At 41.4% G+C, this 22692-nt stretch overlaps 1 protein-coding gene across 2 annotated transcripts in view; it reads left to right on the plus strand.

The window, feature by feature from the left end:
* Window positions 1-22072, plus strand: part of CLIP3 (CAP-Gly domain containing linker protein 3) — a 57758-nt gene extending 35686 nt beyond the window's left edge. Inside the window, exons 7-14 of one of the 2 annotated variants that reach the window (XR_016307523.1) lie at window positions 1104-1340; window positions 5416-5551; window positions 8658-8786; window positions 8917-9051; window positions 9151-9274; window positions 11838-11906; window positions 14292-14364; window positions 18367-22072. Coding sequence is in view for 1 of the 2 variants with exons in the window: in XM_089658198.1 (XP_089514324.1) it covers window positions 1104-1340; window positions 5416-5551; window positions 8658-8786; window positions 8917-9051; window positions 9151-9274; window positions 11838-11902; window positions 14292-14364; window positions 18367-18421 (954 nt within the window). In the remaining variant the exon portion in view is untranslated. The remainder of the gene's footprint in view (window positions 1-1103; window positions 1341-5415; window positions 5552-8657; window positions 8787-8916; window positions 9052-9150; window positions 9275-11837; window positions 11907-14291; window positions 14365-18366) is intronic. The other variant, XM_089658198.1, reaches the window with a different exon arrangement.
* Window positions 22073-22692: the final 620 nt, after the last annotated feature.

The raw sequence follows: 22692 nt of genomic DNA on the forward strand, positions 1-22692 counted from the left end.
ATATAGTGAATGCAGGGTCCTGGGAGACCAGATATAGTGAATGCAGGGTCCTGGGAGACCAGATATAGTGAATGCAGGGTCCGGGGAGACCGGATATAGTGAGTGCAGGGTCCGGGGAGACCAGATATAGTGATTGCAGGGTCCTGGGAGACCATATATAGTGAATGCAGGGTCCAGGGAGACCGGATATAGTGAATGCAGGGTCCTGGGAGACCAGATATAGTGAATGCAGGGTCCGGGGAGACCGGATATAGTGAATGCAGGGTCCTGGGAGACCAGATATAGTGAATGCAGGGTCCGGGGAGACCAGATATAGTGAATGCAGGGTCCGGGGAGACCAGATATAGTGAATGCAGGGTCCGGGGAGACCAGATATAGTGAATGCAGGGTCCGGGGAGACCAGATATAGTAAATGCAGGATCCTGGGAGACCAGATATAGTGAATGCAGGGTCCGGGGAGACCAGATATAGTAAATGCAGGGTCCTGGGTCTAGTAACACTTTAAGCTCAACTTATTCCATGAACCTAATACTGAAAGGAGTTGTTTGGAGTTACTTAAAAAACAAACATACATACTCACCTCCATCACAGCGATGCTGCAGCTGTCCAAAAATTGTTTTTGGTCAAAAAAAGTCCAAAAACGCTGCTTTGCAGCGTTTTACCCTGATTTACCGCGTTTTGCCACATTATTCAGCATTAGAGAATTTTTACAGCTAAAAAACTCCTCTAGAAACCCACTAGTCCTGGGTTTTTTTCCAGCCAAAAAACCGTTGATTACAGCCTATGTGTGCATGGACACATAGGATAACATGCTGGGGGGGGGGTTTACTGGCTGTAGAAAGAAACATCAAAATCCAAAAGCAGCCGATGTAAAAACATCCAGTGTACATGAGGACTAAGGCTACCAAACATGGTTACAAACCATCGGGAACGCTCATGAGGTAGGAGAGGGTGAATCAAGCACAACATTTACAAAAAAGAAATCCAAGATGTTTGTAATCTGAAGATTGGCTGGTACAATATGGCATGCAGATTGAGTTTCGGACAAAGAGTTAATTTATAGTCTATAGCAATGTAAAATGTTTCTCTCTTACCCTATACAGAACAGCAAGGGCCAAGTTCCCGCAGATGTGGTTCCTGACCCCATGGATATGGGCCTAGACAAAGCTGAATCTGCCATGATTGCCAAGGAGCTGAAGCAGTTGCTGTTGGACGCGGTGCCCTTAACTTGTAACCTTCCCAAGGTCACACTACCCAACTATGACAACATCCCTGGTAACCTGATGCTGGCGTCTTTAGGACTGAAGTTGGGTGACAGAGTACTGCTGGATGCAGAGAAGGTAACAGCTAAACTCTTTATTGTATAATGAATCTGTGCAGTTTCCTTTCTTTCCAAATGCTTTCCTGGAATGGGATAATTTTATAAGTTGTTAAGAAATTAGAGTATATTATATACACAGTATTTGTATTGATAAGAAGTTTTAGAGTGTAAGTTCACCCAATATACTCTAGATATTTAGGTTATGGGAAGCCGCTGGTTGGTCGAACTACACACTGGATTATTATATCTTTTAGAACAGAGGTGTCAAACTGGCAGCCCTCCAGCTGTTGCGAAACTACAAGTCCCATCATGCCTCTGCCTTTCAGAATCAGGCTTGTAACTGTCAATCTTGCAATGCCTCATGGGACTTGTAGTCTGGCTACAGCTGGAGGGCCGCCAGTTTGACACCCGTGTTTTAGAGGATCCAATCATGAGATCTTCCAAGTAAAGGTCTTTGCTTGGCGCCATTAATAGCCACAGCAATTGGTTGAAGCTCAGAACTTATGTTTACATGCCCACATACAGCAACTAGTGTCTAATTGTTAATTATTATTATCATAATACAGGATTTATATAGCACCAACAGTTAGCTCAGTGCTTTACAATATAACGGGAGACAATACAGCAACAATACAGTTCAATACAAGAGGGATAGGAGCAGGGGCGGACTGACCATTTGGAAACTTGGGCACTGCCCGAGGGCCCGGGGTCAGTAGGGGGCCCCGTGAGATGCCCCTAGTACACTTTTCATAGGCTTTTTTGAGTTTGGGCAAGGGCACAGGGGCCCCATGATCCCCTATTGCCCAGGGGCCCCATGAGTTGTCAGTCCGCCCCTGGATAGGAGGGCCCTGCTTCTGGGAGCTTACAATCTAGGAGTTAATGATCTCTACAGACTGAAGTCAAATTTAGTAATTTCAAATACATAATAGAAACATCTACAACCTGAGAAACGCCTGTGTTTTTTATCATTGCATCTCCTCCTTGTAAAATGCTTTTGGCTTCCTTAACTGTAGCTGAGCACCACAAAACGAAAACGCTATTAATTTCATTTTTAATTTTTAAAGCAAACTCCCCCATCCATCCATGTCTCCATGCTTTATTTTGTTGAGAAATCACTCAAACACCCCCTAGCTTTTCTGGTCATGGCCATCTTGAGTAAGGGCAGATGATTTATGTAGCATTTACTTCCTGATATCCATCTGGCCTTAGCTCAGGTGGGTGTGTTTAGCTTAGAAAGCCCCTCCTCCAAATGAAAGTAAAAATTCCATGAAGACTACTAGGATGTAGTACATCATTGTGGCCTAGGCCAGCAGCTGAAGAAATGTAAAAAAAAAGAAAAAAAAGTTAACAAGCAAATATAATACCTTCCCATTTATATACCAAGGCTAGCAAGATAAGGATTTAAAAAAAATGTTTGGCTTTAAAAGATAAGTTCACCTTTTGGAACATGTTACATGTTCCGCCCATTTTTAGGGCAGCAGCCTCCCCCCTCCTGGGACAGCGGGTGGGGGTTCTTCTCCCACTGTCACAATTTGAAACTAATGTGGCCACACAGGGCTGTGCTCACATGGCCATGTCATTCATTCACAGTTTCCTGCAAATAAATGCCTACAAGTACTGTCATCCTTTGCAGCTGATGGCTTGTAGTTCTCAATGTATTGCAAGGACGCTGGTGAGCGCTCTAGTAGTCCATTGAGCTGCCTGGACTGCAGTAACTGTATGCCCGTATTGGAGGTACATGCAGACAGTGTACTGATGTTTTGCAAGAGTCCAACATTGCACTTGGGTGCAATTATTTATAGGCTCCCAAGAAACAAAATAATAAATGCACATTTGTTTACCTGCAAAAAAATGTTCATTTGTTATTATTTTGGAAATAAAGTGCACTTAACCTTTAAGGTACTCAGGACCAGGGGCGGACTGACAACTCATGGGGCCCCCGGGCAATAGGGGATCATGGGGCCCCTGTGTCCTTGCCCAAACTCAAAAAAGCCTATGAAAAAGGTACCAGGGGCATCTCATGGGGCCCCCCACTGACCCCGGGCCCAAGTTTCCAAATGGTCAGTCCGCCCCTGCTCAGGACTAATCCCAAAATTCTCCTTCCTCTGATATCCAATTATGTATCACACTGCAAACTACAGGAAGGTTTCCTTGACAAAAGAAGAATGCATAGCACAAAATAACTGGAAAAAAGCTGTAGTCTTGCACATAGGTATCTAACTAAGAGAAATTGATTGTTTTACAGGCTTTTTTAGCATTTGTACAGGCATGTTTGACTGTTTCTGCAGATTGTTTTTGCTTGGGGGTTTCTTATTTTAATTATTTCTAGCCAATGGAAAAATAGTTTCGTGGGGAAAGAAAACGCAAAATTTTTAAAGCTTTTTTTGCATGTTTTTTTTAGGCACCCCCATTGAAAGACTATTGGGGCCTAAAAAGCTTGAAACTTGAAGCTTGTAGCTCACAAGAACTTCATGTACTTTTGCAGGCTACAAACTTCAAGCTGCAAGCAGGCGCGGACTGACAACTCATGGGGCCCCCGGGCAATAGGGGATCATGGGGCCCCTGTGTCCTTGCCCAAACTCAAAAAAGTCTATGAAAAAGGTACCAGGGGCATCTCATGGGGCCCCCTACTGACCCCAGGCCCTCGGGCAGTGCCCGAGTTTCTAAATGGTCAGTCCGCCCCTGGCTGCAAGCAGCACTCAAGTGTGAACAAGCACTGAAACCCATGGGATTTCTGATATTGAGCATTTTGGAGCTTCACGCTTTGGGCTACAATATGCTCATGTATGAATGGGGCCAAGATGCCTTGCTACACTCTGTGCACTCTCTTATTCTGGCAATATGAATAAATATGAAAATACAGTTCTCCATAAAGTTGGCCAAACACTAGTAGAAATTCCTTTAAATGTTTTTGTTTTAAGAATGTTCGTTTGATTTTGTGTTAATGGGGTTAGATTGATGTTCACTTTCGACCACAGTGATGGGAAAATTCAAAAGTGTAAGATCGAAATTTTTTCTCAAATTTCCAACAATATATGTTGTTTCCGTTTGGTAAAGTCCTTTCAGTCCAAAACTGAATGTTAATAGAAAGTGAACTTTTGAAGCCCTTTCGAGCAACATTTGTCCTAGTCTTCTAATATAATGAGAATTTCCATACCAATGTTTGTTTGGCAATCTACTAGTGTAATGCCAACTTAACAATATGTTTTAATAATCTACCAACTGTGAGTTCAGTAATTTCAGTGTTCTGCGAAAAAAAAAACATTGTTTTTGCCTAGGTGGAGATTAACCCCCAATTTAGGATTCTAGACAAACAATTAATTGTATATTGATAATGTAATAAAATAAAAATATACTGTTGAGACATAAGCACTGGAAAAGTCAGTTTGGCTAGTAAAAGGGTGCTGTGTGTACCTGTGAAACCTTGATAGTCAAGTGCAGTGAGGCCACTGCTGTGATTGTTCTGGAGAGAAATGGTAGCTGCCAGGGCTGGACTGACAACTCATGGGGCCCCCGGGCAATAGGGTATCGTGGGGCTCCTGTGTCCTTGCCCACACTCAAAGCACACCCAAAAAAACCTATAAAAGGTACCAGAGGCATTTCATGGGGCCCCCTACTGACCCCAGGCCCTCGGGCAGTGCCCGAGTGCTCAAATGGTCAGTCCGCCCCTGGTAGCTGCCATTATATCTCTCACTCAGTCAATAATACTCTTGAAGACTGAGCATATTGGTCTACAGAGAGACAGTGTGTTGTCAGCTTTATAAGGGAGAACTACTGTTCCATGTTCCAACCAGAAAAGACATTTGAAGTAATGTTAGAGCTGGATTTATTTTTAAGTTTATGTTTTTTTACTGTGGAAACGTTAAGTTATCAAATGCTGGAGCTGCTGATTGTGCTTTTCCAAAGCTGGAAAAGGCTGGTTGTGACCACCTTAAAACCTACCAATTATGCGGTCTTTCCCTACCTGTACAAAACAGACCTCCTTGAGCTTGTCTACCCCAAGAGACAACAAAAGCAAGGAAATGTCATTATTCTGTTTCATAATAGACATGGTAATAACCATCTTATTTACAGTATACTGTCCTTTTTTGTAGGCTGGCACATTGCGCTTTTGTGGCACCACTGAGTTTGCCAGTGGCCAGTGGGTGGGAGTTGAGCTGGACGAACCAGAGGGAAAGAATGATGGCAGTGTGGGGGGCATTCGCTATTTTATCTGTCCCCCAAAACATGGTAGGTATCCTTTACTTTTAAAATATATATTACTTTGTTACTTTGCATTAGTATATCAAGATGTCTTTGAGTTTTTTCAAAGCCTAACTCTAGAGAACATGTTTTTCTTAGTTTTGGTTGGCGTCTTATGAAATAATCCTGCTTGCCATGATATCAATATTTTTACTGAAAGGTGTTACAAAATTATTTAAGATGCTTTGGCAAAACCCAATAACACAGGTAAAAAAATAAAATATACTTTTCTCTAAATTTATTTTTTATTGCACTTGCTGATTCACACTTGTTTGCTGACATTGTTAGTCCTGTAGGTGTCACTGTTCTCAAGCTATACTACTGCAAACAGTAACAGGGATGCAATATGTACAGTAAGCATTCTTTGTAACCACAAAACACATCAGGATTTCCTTGTCCATCTGACCAGTCAATTTGTTATGTGAATTATTTTATATATAGTTATAATGTCAGAACCCTGCATTAAATTGCATTGCGCTCAGAGTGATTCCCACCCAAAATAGTACTTGTAATATACTCCCTACTGGTTACCAGGTTAACCGTTTAATAATTCATAACAGTTTATTTGCTTTTTTTTTTGGCAAATAAGTTATTAACCACTTGCCCTCCAGAGGATTTACCAACCTTCCTGACCAGGCCATTTTTTGCGATACGGAGCTGCATTAACTGGCAATTGAGCGGTCATGCAACGCTGCACCCAAATGAAATGTATTTCCTTGTTTCCCACAAATGGAGCTTTGTTTCGGTGGTATTTGATCTCCTCTGTGTTTTTTATTTTGCGCTAAAATGCGCAAAAAAAAAAAAGACCTACAATTTTGAAAAAAAAAAACAATATTTTTGACTTTTTGCTATTAAACATGTCCAGTAAAAAAATGTCAAAAATCAAATTTCATCATAAGTTTAGGCCAAAATGTATTCTGCGACATGTCTTTGCTAAAAAAAATCTCAATACGTGTAAATTACTTGGTTTACGTGAAAGTTATAGTGTCTACAAATGGCGGTATATATACTGGGATTTTTTTTTTCATTTACTAGTAATGGCGGTGATCAGCAAACTTATAGCAGGACTGCGGCAAGCATTCTGCCACTGGGGGGAACTGACTGTCACTGACATCCGCAGTGACACTAATACAGTGATCAGTGCTAATAAGAAGCACTGACACTGTACTAATGGCACTGGGCACAAAGGAGTTATTATCTGGGGAAATCAAAGGGCTAACTATGTGCTGTATGCTTTTTTTTTACTGTGTGCTGTATGTGTGTTTTACTGTGTAAGCACATTGCTTTGTATTGCTCTGCTATGCAGAGCAATACAAATCAGTGTGCAGGAGCTGACGGGAGAGATCTGTATTGTTTACATACAGATCTCTCCCCCATCAGTGATACTCGGCGATCGCAGGGTGCCGGTGGGGAATTACTGTCCGGGACCCAGTGATCGACAGCTGAGGCCACCAATGGCGGCGCGGGTAGGGCGCACGTGCACACCCTACCCAGAAATGCAAAATCACGCATATATACGTGATTTTGCGCAGCCCTGCCACCCTGTAGCAGTATTTTGTGCTATAGGGCAGCAGGCAAGCGGTTAAAGCGGTAGTAAACAAATAAAAAAGGCGCCCCCTGCAGGTTTAAGTCATAATGTACTAGTATGCGCCACATTATGACAGACTTACCTGTCCAACAGAGTCCTCCAGCATTGTGCTGACACATCTCCCATTGGTCCTGGGCACTTCCATCTTTGTCCAGTGTCCATGAGAAGTTGATGTGGTGCTGCAACCCCAAAAAATCATACAGCAAAAGTAGTTTTAGTCTAATGGAATATAGTCTTCTTGCCGTGTGACTTTTTGCATCTTTGACTGTTTGACATTTATGCCATCTAGTTTGCCTAGTGGATGGTGATGTTATATTGTTATGATGGATTTGAATATGTTAAATTTAACAATAAACTTTATTATCCTAGTTTATGCTTCTACAAGTGTTGATGATGCAGAAGCTGTTCCAAAGGATTTATGATTACAATTCACAGGAACATATAAATCTTTTTAATATTTTTATATTTTCTTGCATTGAGTCAGACAGGATAAGAACCTACAGCATGTTAGGTTTTTAATATTGTCTGTGTCCCCAGTGGGGAGATGCTTATATTACATAGTTACAAAGTTACATAGTCAGGTTGGACACAGGTCCATCTAGTTCAATAAATAGAATGGAATTCAGTAATTAGAATAAATAAGTAGACAATAGAAAACCTCCACATACAAAACCCTATACTCACACTTGGTCCAGAGAACCTCTATAGCAGGGTTTTACAACCAGGGTTCCTTGGAGTCCTAGAGTACACACCAAGTGGCATCACATAAAGTAAAAACTCCAACATATACCAAAACCAGCTCTCAGATCTTCATGCTACACAGAAAACACGGAATCAGACACTCGCTGAGGTGTCGTCCTCAAAAGATCAGGGAATCTTGATGCTGGCAAAAAAGAATAAAACAGGGCGCACTCTCGTCATGCATTACCGTGATATAAAGGAAATTTATTGTAAAATCAGAAATGCATACTCACAAACCAAAAAGGTAATAAAAGCAGAGACAAGGAGCCAAAGATGACAATCACGGACAGCGGAGGTCCTTGGGTGAAATGTGCTAACGCGTTTTGGGAGTCAAACTCCCTTCCTCCCGCTCTGAGGCAGTTGGACTCCTGAAACGTGTTAGCACATTTCCCCCAAGGACCTCCGCTGTCTGTGATTGTCATCTTTGGCTCCTTGTCTCTGTTTTTTTGACCTTTTTGGTTTGTGAGTCTGTATTTGTGATTTTACAATAAATTTCCTTTATATCACAGTAATGCACGAGGAGAGTGCGCCCTGTTTTATTCTTTTTTATCACACAAGGTAAGTGTTTCACCAAAATGAAGGTAAAAAAACAAGCTTTAGTATCATTTGGTTAATGAATTTGGTTAAGACCAAGAAAATTTGTATTAGATATTTAACACGATTGCAGAGTTGGCTGGATATTGATTACCCTTTTTTCTTTCTGGTTGGCCAAAGAATATATTTTCTGTACCGTTTTCCATAGTTACTTATGTTTTTCCTTTCTAGGACTATTTTCTTCTGTGTCTAAGATCAGTAAAGCCCCTGAGCAACCTCCATCCTCTGTCACTTCCACACCAAAGACCCCTCGTATGGACTTTTCCAGGGTCACAGGCAAGGGAAGGAAGGAGAAAAAATGTATGTACACTTTTTTGGAAGCCTAAACAGGACAGGCCTAGCCCCTTTAGGTTTAGATACAATTAATTTGTGGTGGTTATGGTAAAAAAGTTAAAGGTTCCCTGGTTGTGTTTCCTGTGGTCTCTTGCAGCAATGCAGAAGAAGTCTGTCAGTGTGGGCAGTCTAGACAAAGAGGGATTGAACATCGACTTGGGGGACCAAGTTCTTGTGGCTGGACAGAAACAGGGAGTGGTGCGCTTCTACGGAAAGACAGATTTTGCTCCAGGTAACATGATGGGAAGAATGAACGGGCTACAACTATAGCATTGTATATACATATATTAATGAGGAAAAAAACACAAAAATATTCTTATATCTACTACAGGATACTGGTTTGGAGTCGAGCTGGAAAAGCCTACAGGGAAACATGATGGCTCAGTATTTGGTGTTCGGTATTTTACCTGCTCCCCAAAACATGGAGTCTTTGCTCCACCCTCCAGAGTTCAAAGGTAAGATTTGGATACAGGTTTTAGCATAGTGATATTTTACTGTGTAGTTTAACAGCAAACATTTTGTCTAACCTATGATAATCTCAACTCAAGTATATAATCTCTTAGCTACAGTACATAAGGGAATAGCAGTGCAATTTACTGAAAGCTCAAGTTATCATTAGTTCCAGACTTCTGAAGATCATTTTGTCTTCAGGCTAGGAAGTGAAGGGAAATCCCTCCTTTAGAATATAGTGACAAAACATTGACAAAGGATTTACAAATCCTTGCTCTGTCAAAAAAAGGCTTGGCTTTAGAAACGCTTTAAGACAACTAAATGTAAAATAGCTCTAGGTTTATGCCATGCTAATCTTGGTTGCCTTCTTGATAATAAACTATTAAAAGAAAAAGTGCAGCACTAATGTGAGTATCATTAGCAACGTAAAAAAAATTATATGGAACATAAAAATTGGTGACATGCGTGACCAAATTATAAGTGCGTATAAAATTATCAATAAAGCACAAACAATATATATAGTGTCCAAAAGGTGAAGTGACATCAAGTGGTAGGTGAATCCATGACAATTGTTCTTCCTAATGCACTCACCAGAAGCACAGAAAAAATGAGCATTCAAATAGGAAATCCTCCAGAAGGTGAAACTTTTCCACAGCCAGAATGGATATGTGACATATACAGCTGAACTCTATATGGAAATCCCTCTAGAAAAACAGATGATTCCTCCACAATATGTCTTGATTCCAGATCCAATATGGCCAAATCCTGAAGGGAAAAAGCTCGCAAATGGAGCCCAGAGAGAGACGCTTATGGTGTAGTAGTTTATTATTATAAAAAAATGGCATCCACATGGAGCATAAAACAAACACACTTACAAAGATGGCCACCGAACCATCGTATGGACTCGACGGCGTGACGCCAGCACGTAGACTACACCATAAGTGGCTCCATTTGTGAGCTTTTTCCCTTCAGGATTTGGCCATATTGGATCCGGGCTCGAGCCATACTGTAGAGGAATCATGTTTCTCTAGAGGGATTTCCATATAGAGTTCAGCTGTATATGTCAAATATCCATTCAGGCTGTGGAAAAGTTTCACCTTCTGGAGGATTTCCTATTTGAATGCTCATTTATTCTGTGCTTCTGGTGAGTGCATTAGGAGGAAGAATTGTCACGGATTCACCTACCACTTGATGTCACTTCATTATTCAACACCTTTTGGACACTATATATATTGTTTGTGCTTTATTGATAATTTTATCAATAAAGCACAAACAATATATATAGTGTCCAAAAGGACACTATATATTTGGTCACGCATGTCACCAATTTTTATATTACATATAATTTTTTTACGTTCCTTATGATACTCGCATTAGTGCTGCACTTTCTTTCTTTTATATGTTTATGCAGATGAAGTGGGTTATCCTTTTCTGCTAGCGGCTGGTATAATTTCTTCCTTTGCGCTCACTACATTCTTTTTGCATTTTGGTAATAAACTGTTGATTAGAGAACTATATAGCTCAAGCTCCAATTTGCACACACAACCTGAAAATGATCAGAGGATTGTCTCATGCCCTCTCCTTCCTTTAAGACTAGGCATTTAGTGGGGAATTTAATAAAATGAGCAAAACAGGATCTGGTGCAGCTATGCATAGTAACCATCTTCTAATTTAAAGAGGAGTTCCAGGCTCCCCCTAAAAAATTCAAAGTCAGCAGCTACAAATACTGTAGCTACTGACTTTTAATATAAGGACACTTACCTATCCAGGGGTCCAGCATCGTCGTCACCCGGGCTAGTTCTTCACTATTATTATTATATAGGATCTATATAGCGCCAACAGTTTGCTCAGTGCTTTACAATATAACTAGCCTCCAGGTTCCCAGTGCTGGCATTGCAAGCAAAGGAAACCAGAAGAGAAGCCTTGCAGCTTCACAGCTGGTTTCCTACTGTGTATGCCTGAATCATGCTGCACCTTGTGATTGGTCCCTTAGTCTTCTGGAACCTGTAAAGTGTCCCAGAAGACTGTTGGGGGAAGGAGGGGAGCCCAACGTCTGGCTCAATTCTGTCAAAACCAGGTACACACTCCCCCCCAAAAAAGTGGCAAATATGGCAGTGGAGGGGGAGATGGTGCAGACAAGCAGAGCTTCCTCTTTTGGGTGGAGCTCTGCTTTCAGCTTGTTCAATTAAGCTTTGAAAATAAAAGACAGAAGCTAGTTAGTTACCATGCACAATTGATTCAGATCATGTCTACTCTAGTCATAGCAAATTCCTCTCATAGAGTTTCAGTTGTAGAGAGAAAGCCTGAAAGCAAACAGCTTCTGCTGTCTTATTGAAGAAACATAAAAGCTTCATAGATACTCTGCCCAGTTCAGGGCCCATAAAGTACAGCTCATTCCAGATGCCTGAATTCAGAAGGTTGCTCAAAGTACCGGACTGAGTCTCTGCTGTAAAACATATGCCAATTACTATGAAAATGTTGCTGCACTTTAAATAATGGCTACAATCAGTGTAGCTGTGAAGTTTGGTGAGAACATCACTCATTTTGTACATTCCTATTCTATTCCAGAATCGGTGGCCCAAAAGAACCACAAGCAGACAATAATGGAGTGAAAAAAGTGCATCAAGTAACTAGTAGGTATACAGTTTTTGAGTCATTTGCAGTGCCGTTTGTTGAATAAATGTGGAAAAGTGTGGAAAGAAACAGCAAAGGGCAATTTTTACTCAGTGCATTGATATGGCTAAACGCAGATAAACACACCACAAATGTAGTATAAAGGACTGTTATCCAATGCCCACCAACACAACGTGCTTGTGGAAAGCCTACATTGAAAAACAATTATGAAAGAGGGCATGCTGAGCAAAGCAACAGGCCTGACTGCTGTCCTTATTTATTTTATTTCAGGTACTTATATAGCGCCATTAATTTATGCAGCGCTTTACATATATATATATATTGTATATTCACATCAATCCCTAACCCTCAAGGGGTGTACAATCTAAGGTCCCTAACTCACATTCATATACTAGGGACAACTTAGACAGGATCTAATTAACCTACCAGCATGTCTTTGGAGTGTGGGAAGAAACTAGAGAAAACCCATGCAGGCACAGGGAGAACATGCAAACTTCAGGCAGGTGGTGCTGTGGTCAAGATTCGAACCAACAACCCTAGTACTGCCAGGTGGAAGTGCTAACCATTTAGCTACTGTGCTGCCCCTTACAGACCTATACAGGGATGAGACAGCACCAGGTGCCTGAATGGCCAATCACTGATGCTGTTAGGGAGGAAGGGGAGAGAGTCACATGCTCCCCATACCAGAAAAACACCAGGTATTTGCTTTACTCCCGGTGGTAAAATGGAGTAAAGGGGAGGAAAGGGAAGGTATGTGTGTGCTGCAGGTGAGGGAGGCAGTTAGGTGAGCTGCAGATGGCAGGAGAGGGAGGGGAGGGCAATGAAATGAGCAACTGAAAAAGTAAGCATTCTTTTACAAATAGGAACACTGTATGTTAATGTACCAAGGACACGGTAATGCAAACAGAGTAGGGGTGCAAGCGAGTACGAGTACCAATACTTGTGCTTGAGTACTCGCCAATACCAAATACCGATACCTTTGTGGTGCGATTTTTTTTTTTTCTCCATACAAAATGAATGAGCTCAAATCGCACTGCAAAGAATCGCATGTGGTTTGAACAGGAATGCGGTGTGATTTCTTTCTGAATCACATGCGGTTTCCCACACTGTGTGAACCCAGGATGAAGTCACTGTGACCAGCCTGGGTTCACACAGGAGTGGGGTGGGAAACAGCATGAGATTTGGACAGGAATTGCATTGCATTCCTGTTCAAATCATATGCAATTCTTTGCAGTGCAATTAAGCCCATTAATTTTGTATGGGTTTAAATTGCATGCAAAGGTATTGTTTTAGGCATCGGAGCTTTTGTACGAATACAAATACTTGTGCAAATGCTAAGTATCAGCACCAATACTGGTATCGGTGCAACCCTATTAGGGAGGTTTGTGTAAAAAGTCAGTAAAGGTGAAATAACCCTTTAATGTGGACCTGTGCCCAGACTATGCACACTAAAGAATTTGCATATTCTGAGCATGCAATAAAAGGACTTGAAAACAAGTCCACATTCACCTCTGTAGGCTGAAGGCATTGTGGAGAAATTCATTTTCAAAGTTCACAACAGAGACACAGAAATCTTTGCTCTATTTTAGGGGAGCAGAATCATAGCAGCCTGACGGGCTTCTAATGTAAACACAGAACTGACCTTCTTAAGCTTTTACAGAAAGACTTAATCTGGGATTTAGAGTCTCTGTTATGGTCTATTAGAATGAATTGCCCCATAGTAGATTCAGCTCAAAAGGTCAGTGGTTGCTTGTTTTTAACCTCTTTTACAGCTTATTAAGAGTATGCAAATAGTTTAATGTCCATAGTCTGGGCACAGGTGTACTTTAAGGCTAGGCATGGGTTTTGAAGTTAGGATTATGATAAATCATTTAGTTTTAGATTTAGCTGCAGATTATCTCCTTACCCACTGAAAGAAAGGTGAGTAAAAGCCTATGCATTTGTTCAAGTGAGTTCTATTGAAGACTAGAAGTTCCGTTTGGCTAATCCCACCCTTCAGAGATCACATGGCCAAAAGCCTATAGTTTCAGTTACATGGAGCATGCAGCAGGTTTTCTCCAGAAATGGTAACCATTTTTAGCTCTTTTATAACTTTTTATTAATCATCCCAACAATTCTGCTGATATACAGTAGCTATAAAATTTATCTAAGCATAGGCCAACTCTAAAGCAGGTAAAAAGGTTACAATTATTTAATATTAATTGATAGTGGCACCCATGCTTTGTACATTGTTGTCTGCTTTACTAATACTTTTTTGTGTTAAGGCAAGTATTATATTATTATTATTGTACATATAAATCAATAATATTTTATGAATGTACCCTATGGTCTGTGTTCTTGCATAGTATGTCCTGTATTACAACAGGAAATATTTGTTGTTACATGCAGTGTCACAGCCAAAGCGTAACTTCAACACAGTGCGGACACCGAAAGAGATTGCATCAGAAAACTCTATCTCCAGGTATTACTGCTGTTAATATGGGCTCAAATTGGATATCTGTCCAATCCATAAAAGGAACTGTATGTTAGAGAACAATCGGACATGCATGCAAGATTTGATAAAAAATGCGTTGACAAAGGCTGACTTCAGACAAATCCACAGCCAAAAATGTTTAGTGAAGGATATACATAGGCAGTCTAAAGAGAAACTTCACCCAGGTGTTTGAAAATAAGTCAGCAGCTACAGATACTGTAGCTGCTAACTTTTAAGAAACATATACTTACCAGCCCAAGATGTCCAGCTCTGTCTTTCCTGCAGCCTATTCTTCTCAAGGCTTCAAGACGCCCATGCCGCCATCTTGGGTTTGGGAGCCAGCTGTGACATCTTGATGACTTACAGCCAAACTACTACTGCGCATGCTCAAGATGGCAGCATTTAGTGAGATTGGTCCTGCAATCTCCTGGGATTTGTGACATCGCATGAGGCTATGGGCTGGAGTGGTCCAAGGTAGACAGGAAATTTTAATTTTGTTTAATTTTGGATGCATTTATCCATTGAAAAATTTCCTCTTGTCATATTCGTTATGTTGAACTGATTCGTTTTCGGAGTTCATTTTGTTTCTTTGGCATTTGTTTCATAAATTAGTTGGTCAGGGTGGATTCTAAAAATTTTGCAATTATTTCGGAGGATTGCTATATATTAGTTTCACTTTTGATATTTCAAGTGGATTCAATATTCATATATTGAAACTATTCGATATCTTCTAAATCAACAGAATAATTATAATACGAAATTCTGTACCCCCAAGTTTTTCACACCTAAGAATTGCATTACACTGTGGAATGGAACTGACTTGACCATGACAATTACAAATTCAATTTAAATCCGAATTATTATTATACAGTATTTATATAGCGCCAAAAGGTTTGCTCAGTGCTGTACAATAAAATGGGGGACAGTATATGAGACAAAACAGTAACAAAACAATACACGAGGGGTTCAAGGGCCCTGCTCTTTCGAGCTTACAATCTAGGAGGGAGGGGATAGTGGTACAGGAGGAAGTGGCTGTGGGGGATGGAGTGGTAGGAGGAGTGGAGGAGATCCGCTGTTAGGTGAGGATGAGGAAGGCTTCCCTGAAGAGATGGGTTTTCAGGGTGCGCCTGAAGGTGAGGAGGGTAGGTGACAGTCTGATGGATTGGAGTAGAGTTCCAGAGAATGAGGGAAGTCCTGGAGAAGTCCTGCAGTCGGGCGTGGGAGGAGGAGACCAGGGAGCTAGAAAGTAGCAGGTCTTGTGAGGAGCGAAGAGTACGTGTTGGGTGGTATTTGGGTATCAGGTCGGTGAGGTAGTTTGGGGAAGTGTTATGAATGGCTTTGTATGTCAATGTTAGTAGTTTGAACCTAATGCTTTGGGCAATCGGGAGCCAGTGGAGGGAATGACAGAGGGGGGTGGCAGAAGTGGAGCGCTTGGTAAGGTGGATGAGTCTGGCCGCTGAGTTCAGGACAGACTGAAGTGGGGATAGCCTGTGTTGGGGTTAGCCAGTGAGAAGGGAGTTGCAGTAGTCCAGGCGTGAGATAATAAGGGAGTGAACGAGTTGTTTAGTAGTGTCTGGGGTTAGGAACGTACGTATCTTGGAGATGTTGCGGAGGTGGAGCCTACATGAATTTGCCAGCGATTGGACATGGGGTTGGAAGGACAGGTTTGAGTCTAGGGTGACACCTAGGACTTTGGCTTGCGTGGAGGGATTGATGGTGGCATTGTTGGTCGTGATGGAGAGGAAGGGGGGGGGGGCGCGGGCTGGGGGGAAAACTAGGAGCTCGGTTTTGGAAAGGTTCAATTTGAGGAAATGGAGCGACATCCAGTCTGATATGTCGTTCAGTAGGTGGGTGATACGGGCAGAGACTGAAGGGGTGAGGTGAGGGATGGAGAGGTAAATTTGCGTGTCATCAGCGTAGAGGTGATAGTTGATGCCATGGGAGTGTATCAATTTGCCGAGAGAGGAGGTTTAGATGGAGAAAAGAAGGGGCCCGAGGACAGAGCCTTGGGGGACCCCAACAGAGAGGTGGAGAGAGCGGGAGGTGGTAGTGTTATAGGTAACGCTGAAGGAGCGTTGGGATAGATAGGAGGAAAGCCAGGAGAGAACAGAGTCTCTGATTCCAAGGGAGTGTAGTTTAATAAGGAGGAGGGGGTGGTCAACTGTGTCAAAGGCCGCGGAGAGGTCGAGGAGTAGGATTAAAAAATGTAATTCATTTCCCCATGGGCCCAAACTATTATCACATCACGTGACATCATCCGAATGAAACTAATTAAACAAATGCATTTGTTAATTTTGTTATAACTTTTTTTTCGGATTTGGTGACATTTGTATACATTCGAATCTCCGAAAATTAAATTTTCGCCAGAAAATGGATTAGTTACAAAATGAAATGCACATGTCTAGTCTGAAGTGATATCAGTCTCCCCTATGTGAAGACTGAGGAAGTAGGAATGGGTACCATAAAAAAAAAAGGTGCTCACTCCCAGAATAAAAAAACCCTGTGATTTATTATACAGCCTGGGGGGGGGAGGAAGATTATGGGGTTGACTTACTAAAACTGGAGAGTGCAAAATCTGGCCGTACATAATAGCCAATCAGCTTCTAGCTTCAGTTTGTTCAGTTAAGCTTTGACAAAAAAAACTGGAAGCTGATGCAGAGCTACACCAGATTTTTTACTCTCCAGTTTTAGTAAATTAAGCGGGGCTTTCATTTTCATGTGTAAGTCCACCTTAAGTAATATTTAAATCTTGACCTCTGCTGGAAAAGTCTACTTTTGCTCCACCCCTTCTACCTCCAAAGTTTTCCTATTGGTCCTTTAGTAGAATGGGTGGGCTCACTGAACAACAGGGAGCTTAGAGAGGCAGGAGTAGAGAGCATATTAAGTACAGGTGTACCTCGGTTTACGAACGCCTCAGTTAATGTAATTTTCGGTTTACTAATAAAGATCCATTGAAAATAATGCCTCGGTTTACAATTTTTTTTCCCAATACAAAGTAAGTTTCCCTTGGATGCACTGCGCCTGGGCGGTTTATCGCGCTGCACCCGTGAATGCTGGAGTCTGTGGTAGCATGTGGTGTCGAGTGTGGAGGTGTCAGAGGTGTTGGAGCGGTTTTGAATGGAGTTATTGCTTGATTAATCACGTCCCTGTACAGTATTTATGCCTTTAAAGTGTACTTTATAAAGAGTTTTAAACAGATAGACTTTTTTTTTTACTTTTTTCTGACCTCCGGAACGGATTAATTGGTTTTCAATGCTTTCCTATGGGAAACCGCGTTTTGGTTTATGAATGTTTCGCAATACGAAACGTCCCGGAGAATGCATAAAATTTGTAAACCAAGGTACACCTGTATTATTAAGTATATTGTTTGGCAGATGTACAGATATATTGTAGTAGCAATTTTGGCAAACCACATAACTCTGGACACGGACTTGAGGAATACAAATGATTTATTAAAAACAGCGCTGTTTTGACTCAACAGATGGCTCGTGCTCTCATCTGCTAAGTGAGTTATAGAAAACTTCTTACAAGCGTATATACCAACGATTACGTCACACGGCATACATTCCTTTCTTACCTTCTATACACTCAAAAGGCTTCCTAAACTCTACAGAATAACCTTGGGCAGCAGCTGCAGATAAAAAAATACCAGCTACAAACCGGTACACATAATACTCACAGGAAATAAGGGAGGGGGGAAGATGATCCAAAAACCTTGCTTTTACAAACACAGGCTGCTAGAAGAGTTTAAAGGGAAACTCTGCCATATCAGATTCTTTCACTTTCCTAAACTGCAGTGGGAAGAAGAGAGGACAAAGAGAGGACAAATTTGATTGGCTGATCTAGCTAACATACTAGGACAATTCTCTCCATACCAAGATAGATAAATAATGCCCACTAGGTCCTATCTCCTGTTTTTCTCTGAGTTGACCTCTCCCGTTAGTTCTTTCCGTCTGCCCTATGTTAACTGTCTTTTCTTTTCTCTCTCAGGTTGCTGTTCTGCTGCTGGTTTCCCTGGCTGCTACGTGCCGAGATGCAATCCTAACCTTGTTTCCTGCTATTCCAGAATCCTGTCACCTGGAGCCACAGACTGCCGCCTCCCTCTGTCTGTGTCTGCATCCCCTGACTCCCCAGTGCCTTGTCTAATGTTCCTCTGACTAAGGGGCCCCTCTGTGTGTCACTGTCCCATTCAGTGCAGAATAAATCGAGGAGTGGGGGCCAGGACAATCCAGCATCATTCTGCAGAAGGTTTACTTGCTTCCATCTTCTACAGAACCTTCTATCGGAAGGCCAAACCGGCAGGAACCTCCAGCACTGCCTGAGCTTGTCCCAGTTGCCCTTTATTCTCTGTTTCTAGGGATAACAAAACAGACATATACCGGGTTACTACTGACTTAAAGACCTTTAGCTATCAAGGCAAAAAGAAAAGTGTAGTAATCCACAACAACCAATCACCAAAGTCCTGAGTGCTCTAAACTGCAGAATGCAAAAATTTGATTGGTTGCTGCAGGGTGCTGCATTACCCAAAACACTTTACAATCACATATGCATCCCTGTCCCCAATTACCACATTCACCAGCCACCAATTGGTATTACCAACTTATGGTCAATCACTAGACTATAGCCCAATCAACAACATAAGTGCATCGTATTCTAAACCAACATGGCTTTATATATACAATATGTATATAAATGGCCTGCTGCATAAAGTATAGGTTGATGGCCCTAGGTTTCAACAGAGATGGCAAATAAGAAGTAAAAGATAAAAATGTCCCTGGTTAAATTATGAACATGTTGGGCAAAAGACAGTTCTACATCTTTTTTTGTTCCAAAAAGTGTAGATATGTCTGTACACCTTTATGAAGTTTCATATGCAGCTGTGCAAATCTGACTACTGTCACGGAAATACTCTACCACATGAATGGTGCACTTGGTAGGACTATTATGTATGGACAAGCTAGAAATTATTGACCTTGCCTGTATTTGTGTATATCCCTGTGTAGAAAGCAACACAGCCTATCCCTGAACTGCGATGTGTCTAATACCTGTATGTGGCCCACTGTCTCTATCATCCCGGCAGGTCATGTCTCTGTTATGTCGGGTCTCTCTCATCCCATTCCCAGTCTGTGATGTATTTTTCATCTACCATCTTATCCTTGACCTATGGTTTCTCTATCAGCCTGTCTTTAGTTTGCACTGTCTATATTATCCTCTCTTGATCTCCATCATTCTTTCTCTGGTCTTGTTTATATCATCTTTGCCTGTTTTGTCTCTAGCATCCTGTCTCTGGTCTTTGACATTTCTTTCACTGGTCTGCTATCTCCATCATCTAACTTTGGTCTGATTCCACTTTTCTCCTGTCATCTTTCACCTTATACCTGGTATCAGATGTCTTTATCACCTTCAATTTGGTTGGTCTGCTATCTCCATCATCCTAACGTTGGTCTGGTTCCTCTTTTCTCCTGTCATCTTTCACCTTAAACCTGGTATCAGATGTCTTTATCACCTTCTCTTTGGTTGGTCTGCTATCTCCATCATCCTAACTTTGGTCTGGTTCCTCTCTTCTCCTGTCATCTTTCACCTTAGCCCTTGTATCAGATGTCTTTATCACCTTCCCTTTGCTTGGTCTGTTATCTCCGTCATCCTAACATTTTTCTGGTTCCTCTTTCCTCCTGTCACCTTGGACCTGGTATCAGATGTCTTTATCACCTTTTCTTTGGTTGGTTGTGTCTTTCATTCTCTTTCAGGTCTCCGATTTCTCTATAATACTACCTTTGATCTGTTACATCTATTATTCTATCCTTGTTCTGTGTTGTTTTTAACATCTCGTCTCTGGTCTATGATGTCTTTATCATTGCTTCAAGTCTATTGTCTTCATTATTGTGCATTTGATCTGTTGCATCCATCATCATGTCCTTAGTCCATTGTCTTTTTAATTCTGTCCCTAGTCCGTGGTGCCTTTCCTTTACCGCTTGTATCTGCGGTGTCAATTATTTTGGTTTCATCTGATATCTCTATAACATTGTCTTTGGTCTATGACATCTCCATTATCTTATGCCTGGTCTATGATGTTTCATCATCTTTTCCTTGGCCATTAATATCTTCATCACTCTGTCTTTGGTATGCTGTCTCTACCACCTTGGCCATAGTCTGTGATGTCACTCTTACCTTGTCTTTGTCTGTTGTCTCTATCATCCTGTTTCTCTCTTCATTATCTCTATCATCTTGTCCATTGATGAATCTATATTACTTCTTTTATGTACTGTCTCCATCTAGTCCGCTATGTCTCTGACATGTTGGTCCTGGTTTGTAATATCTGCCACCCTGTCTCTGGTCTTAAACTGGCCATGCACTAGTAGAATTTCATTTTCAGAACATTCGTTCAATTTTCTTATGGTAAATGGGGTCAAATCGACAATCATTTTCAGTTGTAGTGACCAGAAAATTCAGGGGAGCAGGGTGAAACATTTTTCTTAAATGGGCAAAAAATTGTGAATATGGTTTTCATATGGGAAAATTTGTGTGTATTGTAAAGCGCATATGTTAGATGCAAAAGAAACCTGTTTAATAAATATGGAAAACCATTCAAGTAGCAGGTCTGGCTGAGATTTTAAGGTTTTGAAATTAGTTGACTCGGTTGCAAGTCCTCCGAGGGATGATTTTTCAGAATTTTCATATGGAAGTTTGAATGAAATTCTACTGGTGTATGGCCAACTTTTGCCCTCTATGTCAATTTGTCTTTGATCTGTGGTCTCCATTATTCTCCCTCTATGATGTCCATCATCCTCTCTGCATTTTGTGATATCTTAGTTGGCACATACATAAACGTGTCTAGCTTTAGAACTCTTATTGTTGCTCACAGCAGCTATATTCCTCCCCTTCATTCTACAACACTGCACTGGAAACATGAAAAGGGACAAACGTCTTGACTGCTATGGGCTACAAGAACAGTTACTTCTTCAGTCATTATATTCATAAGGCCCATATACCCCTGATACACTGTCTCCCTAACATTTTTAAAATAATCATCCTTCCAGTCTTCAGTCCAGCAGCAATAACCCTGCTACCCCCTGTATCCTGAATCCTCAAAACTGCTCTGTGGCCACTTAAAAGAAAACCTGTCTATCCTACCATGGATAAACTGATCACTGCATGCAGCCCCCTCCTCTGTACATAGCATGGGGTACTCTGTGTGCTGTGAGTAATGACTGTCTGTACATTGTGCTAAGTATTAGCTAGCACACCCCTATGTGGGGGGTTCATTCAGAATGTAGGGAGGACCATACACAGTCTAAAGAGTCTACACGGCATCTATATAGACACACATCATAGTCCCATATGGAATATAAGGAATGACGTGGAATACACAGTATATAGAAAGTAGCAATGATCTGTATATCTATATATATTGATACAGTGACTACCTGTATACAGATAAGCAGTCAAGTATATCATGTGGAGGTGTATATGACACTTTTATGAGGATGGGATTTATTATATGACCCCCCGGGGGGGAGGGAACGTCACTAAATATGTCATTTAACGGACCCCACATATTTACCTTGGAACGTGTTCTGGGGCCCCTTTCTGTATCCCTGCGTAAAATCTTGTGATCTGCCTGTAACTTGTGGTCTTACTAACCCTGTATACGGGACAAATGGATGTACGTCAGATAATAAAATGATTTATCTACTCATCCCTGTGGCTGTTTTTTTTCCTTCATCTAATCATAAGAGTGTGTTGAAGTATAATCCCTGACAATAAATTTCAAATTACAAATGTTGTAGAGATCTGAGAGTGGGAGTGGTTAAGTAGGTCAGCAAAAGACAGTGGACACGGCTGACACCACTTGGTCCACAATAGGACTTACAATGTTACTAAACCCACAACAGTAAAATCAGTCTATATGCAGTAAAGCATGCTTGTTATACTCACTGTGGAACCTAAGGGGTTAATCCTCTGCATTGCATAAAAATGCTAATTGATCCTGACTTCTCTCATCCTCCCCTACTTCCAGTGTCCCCCTCTTATCTCCTGATAAGACATAGATTGTGGAGTCACTCTGCATATGCTCAATTTGGTGTATATTGCTAGAGAGGCTTTTTTTTCCTTGGGGAGAGTGCATGTGATCAGCACAGGGCCAATCAGCACTGTCCAGACAGAGGTAAGGGGTTCTGCATCCTCCTAGAGCAGAAAGAAAACTCCCCCTACAAGCTTTAACCAGTGCTCGGCTACACACTGATATAAGTCACAAGACTGCTCTAACTGCTGATGAGAAAAGGTATTTAGCAGTTTATATTTACTAAAATAATTGCA

This window comes from Staurois parvus, unplaced genomic scaffold (assembly GCF_062004578.1).
Source record: "Staurois parvus isolate SC_StPar_1 unplaced genomic scaffold, SC_StPar_1.0 ptg001058l, whole genome shotgun sequence".
Lineage (NCBI taxonomy): Eukaryota > Metazoa > Chordata > Amphibia > Anura > Ranidae > Staurois > Staurois parvus.